The sequence below is a fragment of the Pelecanus crispus genome, chromosome 2 (assembly GCF_030463565.1).
Source record: "Pelecanus crispus isolate bPelCri1 chromosome 2, bPelCri1.pri, whole genome shotgun sequence".
NCBI classification, from domain to species: domain Eukaryota; kingdom Metazoa; phylum Chordata; class Aves; order Pelecaniformes; family Pelecanidae; genus Pelecanus; species Pelecanus crispus.
This window is the reverse complement of record NC_134644.1, coordinates 157,503,101-157,525,117: the sequence shown is the minus strand read 5'-3', so window position 1 is coordinate 157,525,117 and position 22,017 is coordinate 157,503,101. Positions and strand designations below refer to the sequence as shown.

The 22,017-nt window shown below is 37.3% G+C and overlaps 1 protein-coding gene across 3 annotated transcripts in view; it reads left to right on the top strand.

Annotated features, from left to right (window-relative positions):
- The window catches only part of CSMD3 (CUB and Sushi multiple domains 3), a 760,009-nt gene that overhangs the window by 305,944 nt on the left and 432,048 nt on the right, over window positions 1-22,017 (top strand). For all 3 annotated transcript variants that reach the window (XM_075706425.1, XM_075706424.1, XM_075706423.1), the window contains one exon: window positions 7,591-7,715. In XM_075706425.1, the coding sequence (XP_075562540.1) occupies window positions 7,591-7,715 (125 nt within the window). The remainder of the gene's footprint in view (window positions 1-7,590; window positions 7,716-22,017) is intronic.

The window sequence follows — 22,017 nt, the reverse complement described above, 5'->3', positions numbered from 1 at the left end:
GTCTGGATAATCTTCTCTAAATAAATCACATCTAGTGCAACATCTCCTTAATAGGCAGGTCTATTCTGAGTGTAGCTCTCAGAAACAACCCAGAAAGGACTTGTTTCCTTTGAAAAGATTGAGTCTTTCCACTATTTTGTGGGAGCATCTCTTTGTAATGCAAAAACATTGTATTTGGAAATAGTGGGAGGACATATATACACATACACGTGCACAATTTCTAGCCACTTTATTGACAGGCATTGAAAAGGGGAAAATTACTCTTTTGGTTGTATTCATCTTACACATATTAGGAATAAATAAGATGGTTTCCTATCTGAGGCTTGTTAAAGGTCTTACGAATGCGAATGGTAAGATTTGGAATAATAAAGAACAAGACTGGCAAATGTTAGCAATACATATGTCACTTATCTCAAGTTGAACACTTGATACATTGAAACAAGGTCTTACAAGGAAAAAAGCAAACTAAAAATTTTCAACAGTCTGAATAAAATTCCTTTTTAAATTAACCTGGTTTCAATTCTTGCTATTATCATAATGGTTGCTCAATTGTTTCATAACCTTCCAAAGTAAGAATGCTACTAATTCTTTAAAATAAATAAATAAGACATTGAAAGAAAATTCTTACATTTAGTTAAAAAAGTACAGTACTATGTAAAATCTTCTCCAGGTTGTCTTACACATGACAGAGAGAAAAATAGCATACTTTTCCTTTTCCCTTCTTGAAGTCACTCTCTCTCTAATGTAGGAAATAGCTTTACTTTGAGCTTGTCATTTTTTCCCCTTCTGATAAGGAAGTGAAAATCCCAATTACAATACCTTAATTTTAAAATACAGTATTTTGAAGAAGGGGTTAGATCTATCTTTGTCAAGATCAATCAAAAATGAATTTCAGTACAATATAATCTTTTTTAGAGAAGAGGATGCTCTTGTTACTTCTCTTTAGCTTTCTTCAAATGTAAAGGCATAGGTTTGGAAACATTTTATTACAATTTCACTCCTGTTCTGATTATAAACACTATCTGCTCTCTCAGCACGTTCATATATTCTTACACGGTTCTTACACAGACTTAGAAAATCTGTAATGCAAGCTCTAAGACAAGGTGCAACATTTCATGACATCGTTTAGGAGCTGACATTCCATGTTCACCCTTTTGGATAATTTTTTTGTAAAAAGAAAATTCCCCATGGCTATATTTAGAAGTTTTAAAGGCTTTGTTTCTGATGCTGGATGCCTATTTGAGCATAACAGGCCTTTGCAGGTTGAAATAAAGTCAAGAAGACTTACTAATAGCTGCCAGCTTTTCCTGTACTGAAAAAGATATTTTACCTCAGAAAGAAAACTTTTCTTCCCTAGAAGTTTCTTAAAATTTTAGATGTACTAGTGTTTGTTCTGCTGGAATTTCCAACAGCTTGTTTTACATTACCTGTCATACAGTAAAATACACATCTTTAATCATATTTTCTTTTCTAATGAAAATATATCCAAAGTTTGGGGGTTTTCCCTGCAAATGCAAACCTAATGGCAATCATCTTTTTTCCTATCAGAAATAGAAATTGGCAGATAAAGTTACTGAGAGACACAGGTCAAGCATGCATTTTTGAAGCTATGAACTGTTTTAGCACAGTATGTTGTAGATGAAAAAGCCTTATATGAGTTCAAAATAAATTTAACAGCTTGAATGAATCATAGAAATATTGATTGGAAGGATCCTTGAGAGGGTATCAACTCCAACCTTCTGCCCAAAGCAGGACTAGTGCCAACACTAAATCAGATCAGCTGTGGTATTGTTTAGCCAGTCCTGAAAATGGAATCTCCTAAGAACAGGGATTTCACAACAGTCTGGGTATGTTGTTCCAGTTCTGCCCTGCGTTTCTTGGAAAAAATTTCTTGTAATGTAAAACCTGAAGCTCCTAAACTGCCCCTTGTGTATTGTCTGCCACATTAAGAAAAGTCTGGCTTCATTATCTTTGTTACAGTTCTTGAAGTAGATACGGTCTGCTATTAGATAGCACCTTAGCTTCCTCTTTGTCAGACTAGTTAAGCCTAGCTGCCTCAACTTTTTACTCTAGGTCATGTGCTCTAAGCCTCTGACTAACCTCCAAACCCTCTAGAGTTTTTATCAATATCTCTCTTGAAATGGGAGACCAAGCTCTGGGCTTAATATTGCAGATACGGCCTCCCCAGCTGAGTAATAATTTCACTTGATCTGCTGCCACCACTTCTAATGTAGTTGTGTGTAGTTTGTTTTATTTAGGATGAGAACATATTACTGATCAGTAGCACAAAAATTTATACCTCTACTTGTTGAGTTTCATGACATTTCTGTTGGCCCAGTGCTCAACATAGTCAAGTGTCTGGATTGAAGCTCTGCTATTCAGTGTGTCAGCTACTTTTCCCAGTTTAGTATGATCCATAAATTTGCTGGGAGTTCATTCTGTCTCATCATCAAGGTTGAGGATGAAAATATTAAACATCATAAGACCCCATATTGACTTCCTAGTGCTCAACTTATTACTGGCCACCAGCTGAATATGAAGCTATTGATTCCTACCCTTTGAACACAGCTGCCAGGCCAATTTTGAATCTATCTATTCAGTGCATATTTTGTCAGCTCCCAAAAGACACTGCTGCAAGAGACAGTGTCAAAAACCTTACTGATGTTGAGCACTATTACATCAAGCACTATTTTTTGTATATAGTAAAGAACAATTCCATAGCTATATCATGCTTCAGTTCTCTTGAGATTTAAAAAACGGGTGTATTCTACACACACTTTTAAGGGGCTTCATCTGGTAAGCAGTTTGGATCAAACGTAAGTCAGGCAATCAAACTGCCTTTAGTTGTCCGAACTATTTTTTGATCATTTGTTTCCACACACAGTTTTAGACTGCTCTGCCAGGTTTCTCTAAAATAATACCTGCCTACAATTCAGAGTTTGACTACTCCAGGGACAAGTCCCCTAAAACCAGCTCCCATGATCTGACTTTCTCTCTCCACAATTTGTAGTTCTAACATACCAGCAGGCTTTGATCAGACCTCCCACATATCCTCATGCAGTACCTCTGGACATGCAATAGATATCATCAATTTCATCTGATCAAGAATTCTTCTTTCGCCTATAACACAGTCCTCAAATTATTTGAGATTCTGTCAACTAAAAAAAAGAAAAAAAATAAAAAAAAAACACCGAAATTGCTGCTATGTCACCACACCAGAGCCGCTGCAAACCCATGGCCAAGTGCTCTAGAGAAGGCGAAGCCTGAGTGTAGATGTAAGCCTATCTTTTTTCATTTTGTCTTAGAGCTCATGATGATCTTAGAGGTCCTTTCCAATCTTAATGATTCCTAGTTTTCACTTTCATTATAAATGATCCAGCCCCAAGCCAGGAGGCGTGGGGTTGCTACTCTACCCTTAATTGGTTTAGTGGTGGACTTGGTCATGTTAGGTTGATGGTTGGACTGGATGATCTTAAAGGTCTTTTCCAACCTAAACGATTCTATGATTATTTCCTGGTAATCTGCATGTGCTTTTTGAATCCTCATAATATTCACCTCATGTACTATACCCGGGGAGGGAAGTGACACTTTACCTTCCTGTACTCAGTTACCAAACTTTTTTAAGACAAAGATGGATTTTGAACTGAATTCTTGTATATCATAGATAAAAGGTATTGGAGAAAAAATATCATCAACAGAAAAAACAAGAAGGATCTCTCCTACTAGACAACTGTGAAAAAATTAATGCTTTTCAATTTTTGAAAGAATGTATAGGTAGATAATGACAGGAAAACATTAAAAAAATTTAATCTTAACTAGGCTTTTAAATTCCTGAGAGATCCATTTTCTTAACATTTTCTTGACAAGCTCATGACAGACAATATGCTGGCCTTTATGGATGCCATTCATACACTGCAAGTCCAGAAGGATTTTTTTGGCGGGGGGAGGGGGTCTTTTTTTGACCTTTCAGACAGGAGGTGCTTGTTTGATTTTTGATATTAATGTCTTTTTGAGTTGATCTGCCATAGGAACTGATCTCTGGCTCTTCCATTTTTTTTCTTAGACTTGTGTATTATCATATGCTTATCTAACTGCCCATATTAGATCTTACTCACATGGCACATGTTACAGATTTTGTAAATTTTCCAATCTCACTGTGTTTGTGAGTCCAGTATGCTTACAGTCATATACTACCAAATATCAGTTTAATATCAAAACTGATTTGGACAAGTAAAGTGGACTGAGTAATGTGAGTGTTACTTGTACTTCTGGAGGTGATAAAAATAATTATCAGACATGTAAAGTCTTCATAATCATTTCAAACCTCTGGAATTTTTGCCAGCTACTGTTCTGATACCATCAGTTCAATTTTTTTAGTAAATGGTGTATTTCCTGCTGTTGTGGTTTACCCCCTGTCAACAACCAAGTACCACACAGATGCTTGCTCACCCTCCCCCCTGGTGGGATGGGAGAGAGAATCGGAAGGGCAAAAATAAGAAAACTTGTGGGTTGAGATAAGAACAGTTTAATAATTGAAATAAAATAATAACAATAGATAAAAATAATAATAATAATAACAGTAACAAAAATTGTAATGAAAAGGAGAACAATGAGAGAGAGAAACAAAACCCAGGGGAAAAAAAGCAAGTGATGCAACTGCTCACCACCAGCTGACTGACGCCCAGCCAGTCCTGAGCAGCGATCGCTGCCCCTGGCCAACACCCCCCACTTTATGTACTGAGCATGACGTCATATGGTGTGGAATTGCCCTTTGGTCAGTTTGGGTCAGCTGTACTGGCTGTGCCCCCCCCCAGTTTCTTGTGCACCTGGCAGGGCATGGGAAGCTGAAAAGTCCTTGACTAGCATAAGCAGTACTTAGAAACAACTAAAATATCAGTGTGTTATCAACATTCTTCTCCTACTAAATCCAAAACACAGCACTATGCCAGCTACTAGGAAGAAAATTAACTCTATCCCAGCTGACAGGGGTAGACAAACAGGTATTCTTTCCTCTAGAAACTGTACTTCTGAAACATTCAATTTTCTTTTATCTGACATCCAGTGGGTTAAATCTGCTCTTGCTTTGAGATCCAGGCTTCAGATCTCTCAGACTCTTACTCTGTTTCTGCATTTTTTCCTTCCCTTCTGAAAAATCTTCATGATTTAAATTTACCACATGTTGTAAGTCCCGCGTAGCTAAAACTTAATACAGTTGAACATGTCAAACTGTTTAGTTAATCAGCTGGGCATAAATTAAAAAAAAATATAACCTTGCTACACTAGGCTTTTAAAACAAACTCACTAAAATGTTATATTGAACATCTCATATCTAAATCCTAGACAATGCCTTGTATCCTGCTGGTACCTATTTCCTTTTTCTCTTCTGCAATTATATGTAAAAGCCCTACCCTTTTCTTTTTCACCTCCCCTTCTTTCCTCCTCTCCTCCCTCCTTTTTTCCCTTCTTACCCTCCTCAGACTTACTAACATCCATAATATTAGCTGTGCCTAGACTAGGGAATAACAGTGGTCATTTAATTTGTGTTATCTATTACATATAAAGGAATTATTTGTTAATATTAGGCCATAAAAAAATAAGGATAATGAAGGAAAAGGAATTTGTGCTTTTCCACTTTTATGACATTTTCCTTTTGGAAGCCTTTTCAAAATACTGTTTTATTATATTTCTTATTATAAAATGCTAGTCTTGGTCATGTGCATGCAAGTATCTTTATGCAGTCACTGTGGAGTCTGGTAAATAATGCTGTATGGGTTTTTTTTCTGCAAGGTTCTATCACATGTTTTTAATACCAAAAACATAAAGCTTTACCAGTACACACTATAAAGGTGATAAAAGCGATAATACTCCTCCAAATTCCATTTACAAAATATCCTTTGCTAAAAAATGCAGTATCACCATACATGAGTTTTTCAAAATATTAATTTTTAGTTTACTTGACTCTTCTCAGAATTTCTTCAATAACACCTCTGCTTTAGTCTTTTGGGTTTATTCCTTCTTAATTAGAGGGGAAAACAAAAGTATTTCCCAAATGCCATTCATTTTTGGCACAAGCACGAGGTAACATACTAAATTGCAGATTTATGATTCTTGCTCCTCAGTCTTATATAAGGAATAGGAAAAATAATAACACCACCTTTTCATTCAAAAACATAATGACAATCATTTGGCAACTGGTAAGGTAAAAGGTGCTCTCTGAAGACCTTTGTGACACTATAGTCGACAGTCACAGTTTATAGAAATATTTTACAATTGGGACAGACAAGCCTTTAAAAACAGCAAGCTAAAATTATGGAGTGTAAGATTCTGATGTCAGAGACAGGCCTGATATATTGGCTGTTTCCAACTATAATCAGGACTTGAAGCAATAATGATACTAAAGGAGAATTATCTCAGTAATACATATTTATGTATTGAGTTTTTTTAACTTTTACAAACTGAAAAAAACCCCAGTCTTCCCCTCAGAAAAACATAACAAAACAAAACAAACAACAAAACAAGTTTTTCTGGGCTTATTTCCTGTTTTGTTTTGTTTTTTGCCAAGGTTGCAACACCAAATGTCAGCTCCATATGGAAAAGTACAAAATCTTTTGAAGCCAGCATTATAACTTCATAAACAATCACAGCTAAATACCTAGTAAGATGTTTTTAGAATTCTTTTATTTTCTTTCATTAATTTGAGAAACGTATGCCAGTTAAAGGAACAAATGTTCGTATTCACCTTATACCTTTCATTGTCTAGCAGTTGTTACATTCAGAATCTTGTTACTGGCAAGAGAAAACACACCACTTCTATGGAGTTAAGACTTTACTGTTAGCCTAATCAAAATCTTAACTTACTAATCAAAATATAAAAACCAGCTATTACTAATCTATTTACAATAATGCATTCCTAGTCCAAATTAATGCAAGAAAGTCTTATTAATAATCTTTTTTTTTTTTTTTTTTTAATACAAGAAACCTTATTAATACCTAATCCTTTTCTCTGGTATTGTGCTCCCCCTCCAATGCCCCTCTGGTTCTAAATTCAAAAGCACCAGACTTCCTCAAGAATAATCAGGGGTGGGGGACATTTAGAGCAAGTCGTCTGTATCCTGAGGTCTTCACTGAGAGGAATATAATGTTTATAGTGGGGATTTCTTCCTCAGTCTTGTGGATGACCTTTTGGCTCCTCTTCTATGTGATTTCCTTATATCTCTTTCTCAGTGTTTCCTAGCTTCATTTAACATAAATAGCTACTGTTTGTTACACAGTGCCCAGGTTTGTCAAACCTCTACTACATACTGCATCAAAGTCAGAAGTTAAATCAGAAAATAGTCACTTGACCTCCAGACAACTGTTAAAAAAAGGTAAACCAGCTCTGGTCAAAGTGAGCCCAGAGAAGGCTGAAAACTGTGCACTGTCAGGCTAGTGCATAGCCTGCAGCCTTTTACTACTAAGAGCAAAAAATCATTTAGTGGATTACATGTTTGTATTGTTTGTCAGAACCATCGTACCTAAAAGAATGGAAAAATTGTCTGATACCTTTTTGTAAAAAAGTACTTCTTTTTATGTCATTGTTTGATTTTTTAGCTTGGGAGCAACAGTACAGTTCTCCTGTGATGAAGATTATGTGCTACAAGGTTCAAAAAGTATCACCTGTCAGAGGATAGCTGAAGTTTTTGCTGCATGGAGTGATCATAGACCTGTATGTAAAGGTAAGGAGCAATTCTTACCCTTATAGTGATCTGTTCATTTCACATCTATCTATTGTTTGATAGCCAATCCTATTAAATTAATATTTTTTTAAGTTTTATTCCTACTGTCCCCACTTTCTTGGCAAAAAAGGTCCCACCTATGTTGTTTTGTTTAATATGAACTTTGTCCGTATTTCAGTATGCTTTAGTTTACTTGGGAACTTGATAATGTATATATATGTATAATTACATATAGGTATATATAATGAAAATATTGGTGTGTACATGTACATGTAAACTGGCATAACAGCAAAGCCTGATATTGAAGAGTACAGTTTGTTCACAAAGAACACCTAGGTATGGGAAACAGAAGGGACATTTCTCTTGTAATTCAAGGCTAGGGACACTTACACTAATGTCCAGAGAAAACTAACTGTGAAATGTTTCTGAACAGTAGAAGGAAAAAAAAAATATTGGGGGGGGGGGGGGGGGGGAGCGTATCCAGGTGGTGTATAGTAGAAATCCACAAAAACTGGAAAATTACACTGGTGATTTTTTTTTTTTTTTTTGGCTGATAAAATACCAAGACAGTCTAAATGGGACTCACTATGGATAAGAATGAAGTGCTAGATATAGGTAGCTACCCAAATCTGAGATGAAGAAAAACATGTTATGTCTTACCACTGTGGAAATAGGTTTACAATTGATCACAGCAGCATATGCCTCAATAATAGCATATCACATAAACAAGTAAAAAAGTTTAGTTGTATATGTACAAATATACATAATATTAACATTTTATATCCTACTACTGTGTACTGTATGTATGTATAATTACTAGACATTGCTGAAGAGATACACAGATAGGCACGCATGCATAGCAGAATTAGTCATGTAATGCGCGTAAATGAAACCTTTATTTATAGTAAAACTAGTAAGGCACTACCTACTAGAGTTTTTCAGCATATTCACATATCCTAAATTAGGTGTGACAGCATCTATTAGTCTTGTCTGTGGATTGCTTGCTGGAGGAGATTGTCAGACACAGCTGATTAAATCAAAGATGCCATCTCACACCTTAGGTGCCTAAAGCTATGCAGTGTGAGTACCCCTGATTTTCTGCACTATGGAAATGAAGTTTCAGGAAAGGTGTTGATCAGTGAAAATAGGACAGAAGACAATATTACAAAGGATCAAAATTCTCTAAAATATTCCTTAATACAAACAAGTGGTTAAGAAATGGGCTGTTTTGATCTAGAGAAAGAAGATTCCAGAGAAAGAAGAGGGGAAGCATTAAATACAATGGGCTACAGTTGTGCAAAGGAAGGTTTATGGTTGGACAGTAGCAAAACTTTCTGAAGAATATTTAGGTATGTGAGTAGAAGTTTTCAAGAACATGTGAGATATACATATATCCAGGAGAGTTTAAACACATGTAATCTCATCTTGAGCTGGGGTAATAGACTAAATATCTTTTCAAAGTTCTTCCAATCCTTATTTTCTGTGTTTTATAAATGAAAGAACACAGATTTCAAAACTGATTCATGAAAAAAAAAATCATCATTAAGATCACATATAAGTGTGCTTACATGACAGGCTTTATAAATTTCTTGTATGATAACCATGATAAATGACATTCTAAAAATTCTTGGCTTTCATATCCCACATAAATATTAACATAAATGGTAACTGTGCTGCAAATCTTGCTATCCTCTGTGTATGATGTATTTGATAATACAATTTAGTAATCTTTCATTGAAAAGGCACTTTAAAAGGAAAGCAGACCGCAATTAGCATTTCATTTATCAATACCGAAATACAGTTGCACACTGGCAGGTTTATTTAAAAAGTATCTATCCTAAACAGACAATAAAGTAGTATCAGCAGTACTGTGATAAGACTGAGATGTGTGCATAGCTGCTTGTAAGTTTAGAAAGGCAGCTCAGTAGCTTTTGGGGACTATGGCCTTCAAGCGTAAATAGTTGTTCAATGTATTACTTTTCACTTTTGTATAAGTTTTGAATTCTGAATAGCAGCAGGTACCAAAGTACTTACATATAAAAGGGTAACCACATTCTTCAGTCTGTTTTTTTTCCCCAGTATGACTATATTTACAACTAACATTGTACAATGATTTACAAATCACGTTTGTAAACGTGTCTAATGATAAAGTAAGCATTAATACTAAACCAGAAAGAAAAATAAAGCAATAAATCCATTGGAAGCTAGCAGTTCTGATAAACTTCTATCTAAATGTGAAACTGCAGAATGTGTATGAACTAAATATCCAAACCCACCATTATTTATAGGTAGAACATGTAATTCACAACCAAAAGGACTGTGTTTCACTTCTTTACACTCACCAACATCATAAAACTAGTTAATTCCACCTTAAAAAGCAGAGGACCGATATTAAAAAAGTTATTAGGAATTGATACAATGCCATATGGTGATAAACCAGACAGATGGTATAGATATTACAGTTTGTCAAATATGGAATGCTTTAGAGTGTCATTAGTTGCATTGAAATTACTGATTTAAGTATCTTTGGTGTGCTATAATTTTGGTTCTTTTGATTAACAACATGTTGCAGTTAGACTCTTACATATACTAACGCTGGAATATAAACATTTCTTCTAGACTAATAATTATGTCTTCTCTAAGTCTTGTGCACAGAGCATACAATAAACATTCTGAAAGAATTTTGCATAAGTAGTATAAATATCACGTAGTAACATGAAGAAAGTCTCTGCAAAAATATGTGTGCCTCTGCTTGTTGAACTTGCATATTTGTGTGCAAACCATGTTGCAAAAATTAGACAATCATGCATAAATGTTATTTTATGCAAGAAATTAATATTTTCTTGTGAACTGATGCAGCTTTGCAGATAACGAGGGCACAGGTGTATATTAGATACTTCACCTGTTATTCTTTAAAATGTCACTTAAAGTGTTGCTTTTTATCATGTGGTGTTTCCTATTTGAACAGTACAGCTTGCAATTGTTTTCATTCACTTATAGAAATTATACTGTATGCACACCAAAAATCCCACAGTAATGATACGTTTTTCAAAAATGACATGTGAATATTAATAATTAGTTACATTAATATACTGCAATTGGGCAGAGTTCTAAACAGCAGCTTTCCAATTCTGCTAGATGCACTTGATTTGATATCAGAAATCCTCAGGACTTGTTCTCATAGGGCATATGAGTGGTTGAGTATAACTGCCTGCCAAAAATGAAAGATTAACTCTCTTTAGGAGTTATCATATAATACCAGCTGGAACTGGTATAAGATCCTATTCATGAAAATGAATCTGGAATAAGTTTGAAGCATTTCTACAGGATAAATATAATAGGAATTTGAGAAGCAAAACTGATACATCACTTCCAAAATATAAGCAAATATTGTAGATGATCAACATCTTTTAAACCTTAAGACTAGTTTCCAGGACAATGCTACTCTGGAGGTTTCGCTGATTTGTGTACCTTTTGACTTCTAGAAGAGACTATGAGAAAATTGTAAAGTTATATTAGATATCATGACTAGATTTAACTGCAGTTGGATTATCTTGTAATTTACCAACAATTTTCCTTTCTTTTTCATCTTTCTTTTTATTTTTTAAATATATTTTATAATTTATGTCTCCCATCACCCTAGCAAAATAGCAGTTGCTTGGGTAGATGGACCTGGTGAAGAAATATGGCAGAAAATCAAGGCATTCACCCTATTATGATTTATGGACAAGGTATATTGAAAAGAAGTTAGAATTTGGAACTGTGAGGAAGGTATGGCTTTGTGTTGTAGGCAAGCAGATAACATAAGCAGCAGATGAAAATTAACTGGTAAATTTCTATATTTTATTGAAATTTTGAAGTGGATTGATCCTCTCAGACACTTTTTTTAGCTGGACTTTTTCAAGATTAATGCATCTTGCAAGCCTAAAATTCTACTGGGGATTTTAAAATTTGTTCCAATTTAATTTGCCTCATGCAAATCTCGTAGCATACCATTGTTACAGGACAGCAGAACAAAAACTGCCTTCCCATCCTTCCTGAGAAAGAAAAAAGAAATGTTCAACAGATGACATGAGAATCTTTGCCCAGGCAGTTATGGCACATCGAGTTACAGTTGAAGTCTGTTATTTGAAAGATGAAAATTTCTGCAGTTGTTAGTTATTTCGTATCCTTAAAAATGCTTAATACATGTGGCTATAACCACATGACTGCTTACATCGACTTCTCTCCGACTTCATTCAAGAGAGAAAGTTTAAACACTTCAGGGATTGAGACCCTACTTAAATTTATCTGCCATGGGATTCAGTATTCTTCTACAGGGCAATGCCATTATTACAAAGCCAACTTGCTTAAGCAGAGACAATTATCTACTTTATGAAACTATTTGCCAGCTGATAAACCTCTTCCTCTCATTTACGTTTCAGGAAATGAAACAGATAGACCTATTCACAGTTGGTCGATTAGCCTTTTTATTTTCATGTCTGCCGCTCCTGTTTTCTGCTTGCTTTTTTCTCAGACCCTGTGAAACATTTATGAATGCTGCCTTTTATAAGTCTGCTGGCAAGTCAGCTACAAGTTCTACAAGTACAATATTTTGGAAAAGCTCATCTAATCTGTAGAAAGAAAAAGTGGTTTTGAAATAATCCTTTGTACCTGAGAAAACTAAAGGAGAGGCATGATTTATGGTTTAAATCATGATCACCCAATTAATAGGCAGGCTATAAAGTAATTTGGATTATTAGTAGAAAAAGGGACAAATGATACTATGTATTTGAATTGAGTTCTGACAAATTTAGAACACAGTTTTTTTGCTTCATATTGCTATTTTGGTCAGTTCATTTCACAGACTAAAGTGATTTTTAAAACAAAAATGAATTCATGGACTCAGTATCTTTCATTTGATAGATTGTAAACATCGGTTTAATTAACATGGATATGCAACCAGAATGTACATTATGAATTTTAGATCTTGCCTTTTACTTACCTATAGTACATTTCTGAAAAATCCACCTTTGCCTCACTTCTCCTAAATGCAAACATGTATTTGACCTCTTAAATGTGATGCTGACTAACAATACATGTGTATATGTATACACACACCCATATATACAGGTAACTCATCATAGATAAATAGGGCTGAAAGTGGTCCTAACAGGTCAGCACTAGTTCCTTACTCCAGCTGTGTTTATTCCCAGAAGATGTTTGTCAAACATTATTTATTTCTAAGGAAAGTGCTCTTAGATCATACTCAAGCACTCCAGTCCTTCATTAGCCTTGCAAGTAATAGAATTTTTCTAATTCAAATGTGAACACTTGTTGCTGTACTTAAACAACTTATTTCAATAGGTGCTTCTATATAAAGAGCAGGTTATTTAATTCATCTTTTCAATGGCTTATTGTATACTTCAAGAATACCTGCTTTTCTTTAAACTAACCAAGAGCAGTTCAGTCCTTCCTCATGGGTCATATTTATAGACTTCCAGCCTTTTTCATCATTTTCCCAACAAGTTGGTGTCTTTCTTAAAATATAGTTTCTAAAAATGGTCTTAGTATTTTTGAAGGGGATTTCCCAGTGCTCAGTGGAGAGGAGGAATTATTTCTTGCATTTTAACACATTTTTCTACCTATAACTATGTGCATATCTTCCAGTCTGATTTCCATAACAGTAGGGTATTTTTTACTCATGTTATGATTCTGAGCTACTGTAACCCCTAAAAACTTGTGCCGGGTCCTGCACTTGGGTCACAACAACCCCATGCAACGCTACAGGCTTGGGGAAGAGTGGCTGGAAAGCTGCCTGGCCAAAAAGGACCTGGGGGTGCTGGTTGACAGCTGGCTGAACATGAGCCAGCAGTGTGCCCAGGTGGCCAAGAAGGCCAACAGCATCCTGGCTTGTATCAGGAATAGTGTGGCCAGCAGGAGCAGGGAAGCGATTGTCCCCCTGTACTCAGCGCTGGTGAGGCTGCACCTGGAATTGTGTCCAGTTTTGGGGCCCTCAGTACAAGAAAGACATTGAGGTGTTGGTGCATGTCCAGAGAAGGGCAACAAAGCTGGTGAAGGGTCTGGAGCACAGGCCTTATGAGGAGTGGCTGAGGGAACTGGGATTGTTTAGCCTGGAAAAGAGGAGGCTGAGGGGAGACCTTATCGCTCTCTACAACTACCTGAAAGGAGGTTGTAGTGAGGTGGGTGTTGGTCTCTTCTCCCACATAGTTAGTGATAGGACAAGAGGAAATGGGCTCAAGCTGCACCAGGGGAGGTTTAGATTGGATATTAGGAAAAATTTCTTCATGGAGAGGGTGGTCAAGCATTGGAACAGGCTGCCCAGAGAGGTGGTGGAGTCCCCATCCCTGGAAGTGTTCAAAAAACGGGTAGATGTGGCACTTTGGGACATGGTTTAGTCTAGTCTACCCTTGACTGGTTTAGTGTGGACTTGGTAGTGTAGGTTAATGGTTGGACTGGATGACCTTAAAGGTCTTTTCCAACCTAAACGATGCTATGATTCTGTGATTCTATGACTTGCTGCCCAATGACTTGCTCCTTATACTGGACTTGTGAACTGATCATTCCTACTTTTGTGCTTTGTCCTAAACTTGTCTCTATTGAGATGTATCCTATTTTAATGTCATTTCTTCAATTTCTCATTTTTAATTCTAATTATGTTTGCTAATATGTTCACAGTCTTTCCCAGCTGTTTGTTAAATGCAGATTTAATAAGTATGCACTTCATTCTGCTGTCCAAGGTATTAATGAAATAGTCAATGAAACTGACCCAGGACAAACCCCTGTGAAAGCCCATTCAGTTATTCTTTCCTTTTGACAGTGAGACACTGATCAAGAATCAGAGAAGTCTAGGATGGAAAGGACATCACGGAAACGTCTGATCTCCTGTTGCAAGCAAGGCCTTAGATTAGGTAATCCATCACTGGTGCAAGCCAAGTCTCCACTACTTCCATTGAGGGAGATTCTACCACTTCTCTCAGCAACCTATTCCAATGTTTAATAGTTCTTATGAGGGAGAATTTTTTTGTTATATCCAGAAGGAATTTCTCCTGAAGTAACTTGTGCCTCTTTCCTTTTATTCTGTCTCCATGCATCCCTGTGAAGAGAGTATCTCTATGTTTTCTACAACTACCTTTTAGATAGCAAAAGACTGTGATTAGATTCCTCCTTGAGGGTTCTGATCTCTAGGTCAAATAAACCCTGTTCCTTCAGTCTTTCTGCATCTGTCAAGTTCTCTAATCTTCTTGGTGGTCTACTGGATCCTTTCCAATTTCTCAATGTCTCTCTGAACCTGGAGGAACCACAAATAAACAGTATTTCATATGTGGCCTAACAAATACTGAGTAGGGCTGAATAATCACACCCCTTCGTCTGCTGGCTCTATTGTTACTGATATAGCCCAGGACAGTTTGCTTTACTGCCAAGGCACATTGCTGGGTTTTGTTCAGCTTCCTGTCCCCCAAGGCCCCCAGGTGCCTTTCAGCAGAACTACTCCCCAGAGAGTCAACCCTCATCTGCACTGCTTCTGGGGCTTATTTTATCCTTCCTAAAGCTCATGTAATTCTTGTTGGCCCAGTCTTCCAGCCCACTGAGGTCTCTGTAGTGTTTTTTTCTTCCAGTGCAACTACCTCTCCTCCCTCTGCAAACTTGGTGAGTGTGCATTCAATCCCATCACTCAGATCAGTTTTAAAGATATTGAATACTATCAGACTCATTACTGACATATGAGGAACTCCACTTATAACTGTTTGCCAGTTTGACTTTGAGCCTTTAACCATCACCCTTTGAACTCTGCTGTATAGCTAGTTTTCCAAACATCTTGTGGTCTTTCTATCCCAAACACATTTTAAGAGTTTCTGAAGAAGGTGTTGAAGGTCACTGTCAGACATCTTCCTAAATTCAAGGTAAATTATGTCTATAACTGTCTTCGCACCCACTGAGTGCCTTTTTTCATCATAGGAGGCAACCAGGTTGGTTCAGTTGGACTGGACTTCTGAAGTCCAGTCTTTATTCTGCTACTTGTCTTTCTCATGCCTTTTAGGATTTTAAACTCTATGATGCTATGGTCATTGCAGCAAAGGCCAACATTGAGGGTCATGACTCCAAACAAATCTTTCCTGTTTTTGAAAAGTATGTCTAAAAAGGCAGCGCTCCTGTTTAGCACATTCTGCAGCTGTGTTAGGAAGTTGTCCAAAGTTCACTACAGAAATCTCCAAGACTGCTTTTGCACCACAGTGTTGCATTCCTAACAAATATCAGGGTAGTTGAAGTCCCCTAGGAGAACTAGGGCCTACAGACCCAAGGCTTCTGTGAGTTATTTGCAGAAGGCTTGGTCCTGATGAGGTGGTCTGTAGCAGACACCTATCATGAGATCTCCTCTGATGGATATCTCACCGATTTTGAAACAAAGGCTTTCTACAGAACTGTCCTGTTGTTGTTGATACACTCCATGCATTCAACTCTCTCTTTCACATAGACGCCAACCACTCCTACCCTTTCTCTGCATCTCCTGAATAGCTTGTAACTATCCATTACAGTACTCGAGTCATGTGAGTTGTCACACCGTGTTTCTACAATTCTAATGAGATCACAACTGTTTGAGTAAGTATGGAGTCCTGGTCTTGCTTGTTTCTCAGACTGAATACATTTGCACACTGCAAAGTAGCTCAGGCAAGGACCATGTGTCTGAGCTGTAAAATGCAGCTCCTGAGCAGAGTGAGGAGTAACAGAGCTCACCATCACTCTTTGTCACACACATTTTCCAGCAGGCTGACCCCAGTTTACAGTGCACCTCATCAGAGCTGCCTTTAAGCAAAATCAGCTGAGCCCCTAGGAGTGCAAAAAGAAAGCATATGCAGGGTCCCAATAGTGTACAGCAAATTTTAGATTATATTAATATTACAGACTCTTCTAAGTGCATTCAAAGCTGAAAGAAAAAGGTAGTGCTGTTTTCTGTTAGTTGTGTAAAATGGAGAGGAAATCTATCATTGTAAAACCTTGATTATGGTGTGAGATCTAGCCACGTTCTTAGGGAGAGTCTTCTTCGTATAGTTTGGTATTAGATATTCATCACATTATCCTACAGTCATGAATTATGTTGTTATTCTTAGGCAATTCAATGCTGCTTATTGATATAAAATATGCAGTTGATATTGTCATTTTAACAATTTCAATATACTTTTAGTATTAATTCAGTATTTATTCACTATTAATTCACTTTTGCACATGTAGAATAACTACATCTTCCGGAGTACAGGTAATTATCAGTGAATCACATCAAGATGTTTAAGGAAACTCTTCTGAAGAAGAATTATAGATGTAGAATAATTTCACTTTTTGTGTGTGTTATCTGTGAAGAACTTTTTCTTAACTTTTTATAATTTGACATGTAGTAAGAAGAAGAAAAATCTCTAAACTAACAAAGACTCATTAGAACTCATTAGTGAAGACATGTATTGCCTCATATTCTAGAAGCAGTGACAGACATCTGACTTCACAGGCACTCCATCCCATCCCTTCAGTTCATGGTTCAGTCCCCAGTTCACAGGCACCACTTACTAGCATTATTTTACCCTACTCATTTGCATTTATTAATTTTCCAAGGTAATGTGAGAAAAACTTATGAAAAAGGACTAAGAGAGGCTGAAAGACAACATTTCGCCATTTGCTAAAGAGGAAAAAATTCCATTAGGAGCCGGTATATTGTTTTGATTACAGTACTGTAAGACCAGTTATCTGGCAGAAGAATTAGAAAGGAACTGAAAGATTGATGGATTTTCTGATATTAGCTGATCCTAATACCATTCCCAGAATGTGGTTAACATAGGGAAAACCCTGCTATAGTATCTTCCATCCTCAGTAAATATCGGCAGAAAAAATAAGAGAGATGATTTTTTGTTTTCCCCGGTTAGAACTCCAAGGCTTTACCATTTCTGTCCAAGCCTGTTCAAGAGCCAAGACAGTATTGATTGTACTGGTTATTTTCTGTTTGTTGGCAATGGCTACAAATTAAATAAGTCTATACTAAATTTTCAACACAATTGATTTTCATATTATTGGTCATGACAAGTTGCTTAGACAATTTTGTCCTCTTCACAAGTTAAATGTTATCCTCCTTTAAGCATTTTTTCCTTTTTTTTCCCCCTGTTCTCATTTCTTTGCCATTTCTTATACTTGCACATTAAAGTCATAGGTATAGTTCACATGAAATAAACATTAGGACATGCAGTCCTACATTCTCTTTCAGAAACAAACAAAAAATTAAATAAGCTGTACTGCAATACAGAAAGATAGAAGAGTTGTATTTTTCCTAAACAAAGAGTGAAGAATAAAGTGTATGCTTAAATCTTAAATGACAAAAGCCTGTGCTTGCTGATTATTTATGATTTTAAGTTTGTTTAGAGTTATGTTGATAATTGAAACTGCAGTGCATACTGTGTGGTGAAAGTCTTATTAATGCAGAACTAACATAACTGAAACACCATTAGCAAGCTGAACATACTACTATTTATATTGGCAGAGAAATCAAACTCTTCAAGCATAAGAAGACAGTTTTATTTAAAATTAACTCACCAAAAATTGCTATCTTCAAGCTTTTAAACATGGATGTGGCTATTGCCCTTGAATATTTCTACTGTTACACATTGCAGATTTCTGAAGTTAAAGAAATCTACTGTGTTATACTGCAAAAGAAATTTGAAGATAGGATTACATTTAAGTAGTTTAAATATCATGCAGTGTCTTAACTAATGGGGTGCAACATGAAAAATATTCCCTTTTTTAATTGGTATGGTAAGTAATTGTGAATAGATATATTAGCCACTAGCAGGGAAAATTTGGGAAGACTCCTCAAAACCTCCTTATTTTGAATTTACTTTAAAGCAATGGTCACCAAAAACTCATTACTGTTAGTTTATGGTTTGTACATTATGAGTGACTAACTTAAACAAGACTGGAGAAAACTATCATTAAAAAAACTGTATCTGCTGCTTCCTGCATATTGACATAAATACCATATCTCAGTGTAACGTTAGGCAAGCATTCACATCAGAGAGGTGAAACATATAAATGATGCCCTAAATTCAAAGATTAATCATTCTGGTATCGTACCATCACGTGAAGAATATATTCACGTTACACCCCCTTCCTCCTTCAAACCTAGTTTAAAGCCCTCTCAATGAGTCCCGCCAACTCATGGGCGAGAATCCTTTTCCTCCTTGGAGACAGCTGATCTCCATCAGCCGCCAGCAGGCCCGGTGCCGTGTAAACCTCCCCATGATCAAAGAAACCAAAATTCCACCGATGGCACCAGCTTCTGAGCCACCTGTTAGTCAGGTGAGTTTTCCTATTCCTTTCAGCACTCCTAGCTGCCACTGACAGGATTGAGGAAAACACTACCTGCGCTCCGATCCTGCGACCAATCGCCCCAGTGCCCTGAAGTCCCTCTGCATTGCTTTAGGACTTCCCTCTGTAATCTCATCACTGCCCACCTGTATAACCAGCAATGGGTAATAATCAGAGGGCCTCACGAGGTCGGGCAGTTTCCTAGTAACGTCCCTAACCCGGGCCCCAGGGAGGCAGCAGGCTTCCCTGTGGGATGGCTCCGGGCGGCAGATCGGGCCCTCAGTTCCCCGCAGGAGGGAATCACCCACCACAATTACCCTCCTTTTCTTCTTAACAGGGGCAGTTGTAATGCGTGGGGCTGACTGACTGGCCCTCGGCAACCCCCTGGCTGGGCCTTCGCCTTCACCTCCCTCCCCGCTTGCCTGGCCCTCAGCTCCCAGAGCCCCATATCTGTTGTGTGAGGGCAGCTGGGAAGGTGAGGTAGGCCGGAAGGGGATTCGCCTGCCTCCCTGGGCAGGGACCTGTTTCCATTACCCCGCTGTCTCTTGGATCCCCTCCTTCTGCTTGCCGGCAAGAGGGCAGGGGATCCTCCGCTCCTTGTGGGGCCTCCGCCTGCTGCCCTGGCCCCAGGGAGGGCAGGGTGCGGCTCCACCAGTCTATTCCCTCTCGCACTCCCTGATGCTCCTCAGCCTTTCCACCTCCTCCTTCAGCTCTGCCCCCAGGCTGAGCAGATCATCTCCCTGCTCACCTCGAAGACATTTGCCGTCTCCGCTGCCCTGCGGCACAAGCGACAGGCCCAGGCACTCCCTGCAGCCGGCGACCTGGACGGCCGCGTGTTTGTGCGGGAGCTGCGTCTGGGTCCCCGCATTCCTTCTGGCAGCGGCTTTCGGGCGGGTGGTGACCATCGCTGCCAGGTGTTCTCCTGGGAGGGCGATGGCCACTGCCTGGGTTTCCCTTTGGAGCCAGGAGCAGGGGCGCTCGGCCTTCCCCACGCGCCCTGACCACACAAACGGTCACCCCACACCCTGTTTGACCTAAAAAACTTATGGAAAAAATTACAGGCTTATAATTAAATGTATTCCAGTCTCTGTAAATAATATTAAACCCCAGCATAATGTGATAGCTTCTGTATTCATTACAATACATAAATATTAGTATTTTATTGGTTTTTAAACAGATATAGCAAATTATTCTGTATATATAGAATATATATACATGATCTCATGTCCAAAAGACCTGAGCACTTTTGACTACCATAAGCAATTTTGAAAACCAATAATCAAAACTAGTAACTTACCAAAAAAAGACTCATGAATTAGGGTATTGTCTAGAGAAAATAAGAAAAGGGAGAACAAAAAACTTGGAGCACCTAAAAGCTGGATAGCTGAGAATATAGGGGAAACAAGAGAGCTGAGATAAAAATGTTACTCCAAAAATCTGCCCAGACTTGATACCAAGTTGACAGGGGTATCCCTTGCCTTGGAAAAAATACATGAAGTGTACCATTGTCTACTGCTAATCTTCCTAGTTCAGGTAACAAACATTACTTTGTTTTTACACATAAAGGAGGAATTCTAAGGAATCCTGTCCTTGTATAGAGAGCATGACATGCAGTCCTGTAGCTTGGGTAGAATTTTTTCCAAAAATTGAAATGTAGAACATCTTTAAAGAGGGTACCGTAGTTTAAGGAATTTCAATACTTACAGGTGCCATTCCATGAGAAAGTTACAAGTTGTCCTCTGTCTGTACCAGCATTAACAGTAATAGCTGTTGCTCCTCAACAAAGCTGAAAGATTCTGCTGTACTTATGTTTCCACATAACTAGAAAATTTGTCTAAATTTACTTGGAATTTCGGGGGCAGAGTACAAAACTGTTAACTACATCTTTTCTTCTCCAAAAATCTTTTCCTCTTGCTTTGCAAAACAATAATATTTGATTGCCACGATTATTTTTCTAAAAGGTTGATGCTAAGTACTAACTGTGAGGTGATATCTCAGATTTTTAACCCAATTTATGTTAACAAAAATGTGGGTTTTTTTTTTTCCCTAAAAGAAAAATGTGTGAAGCTTGTTCAAAATCTGCTCTATTTTTTCTAACCTTATTAAGTCCTTTGATGTCCTGTTTTTTCTTTCTTTTTCTATTTCCCCTTATCTTTGACTGCCACTATAATGTGACATTGTTAGGTGAAAATATCACACATGCAGCATTTTGTGTCCGATTTCATTCCAATAAAAAGTCCATCTTTCTACTATAAAATACTGAGACAAGCAGTGAAGAGCTGTTCAAGGTAGGTAGGTAGGTAGAGAAAGGGCTCATCCCTTGTAGTTAAGAGGGTTTGTGTCTTCTACATTTCTTTGTCTTCAAATTTCTTATCTCAAAGATTCACAGGAAATATAAATGATACAACTTTGAAACAAACAAACAAACCAAAAACGTCTCAAAAAAACTTACCCAAAGCCTAATCTGTCCAGCACTTAAGAAAGCAGCAGAGATTAGAAAAATTTCCAGAGAAAGAATTTTCTGAAATACTTATTTTAATCATTTATTTTCAGATTATAATTATATATTTCCACTCTGATGTTTTCCAGTCTTATAAAAATGAATTACTTTGTTTGCTCTTCAATGACTCTTAGCTAAAATTCATAATGACTTGATACAAGTGAGAAGAAAAAGCATTATGTTGGCATTAAGCTCTTGAGTTCAACATGTTAATAAAGCAAGAGAATTACTTGCATAAAATTAGTATTTCTGTTCAGTTTGTTTAGTCTGTAACTTGCACAGTATTGAATAAATTCTACCAGTTGAATGCCATTTAATGTATTGTGGCCTACATCTCAAGATTTTATTTCGGGTATCTCAGTATCTCTTCACAAATTGTAGGTTTTTCTTCTGAAGAGTAATTGTGCCTTCATAGATAATCATCCCTTTCCTTTTCAGATCAGCAGAGCTTTGGCTACT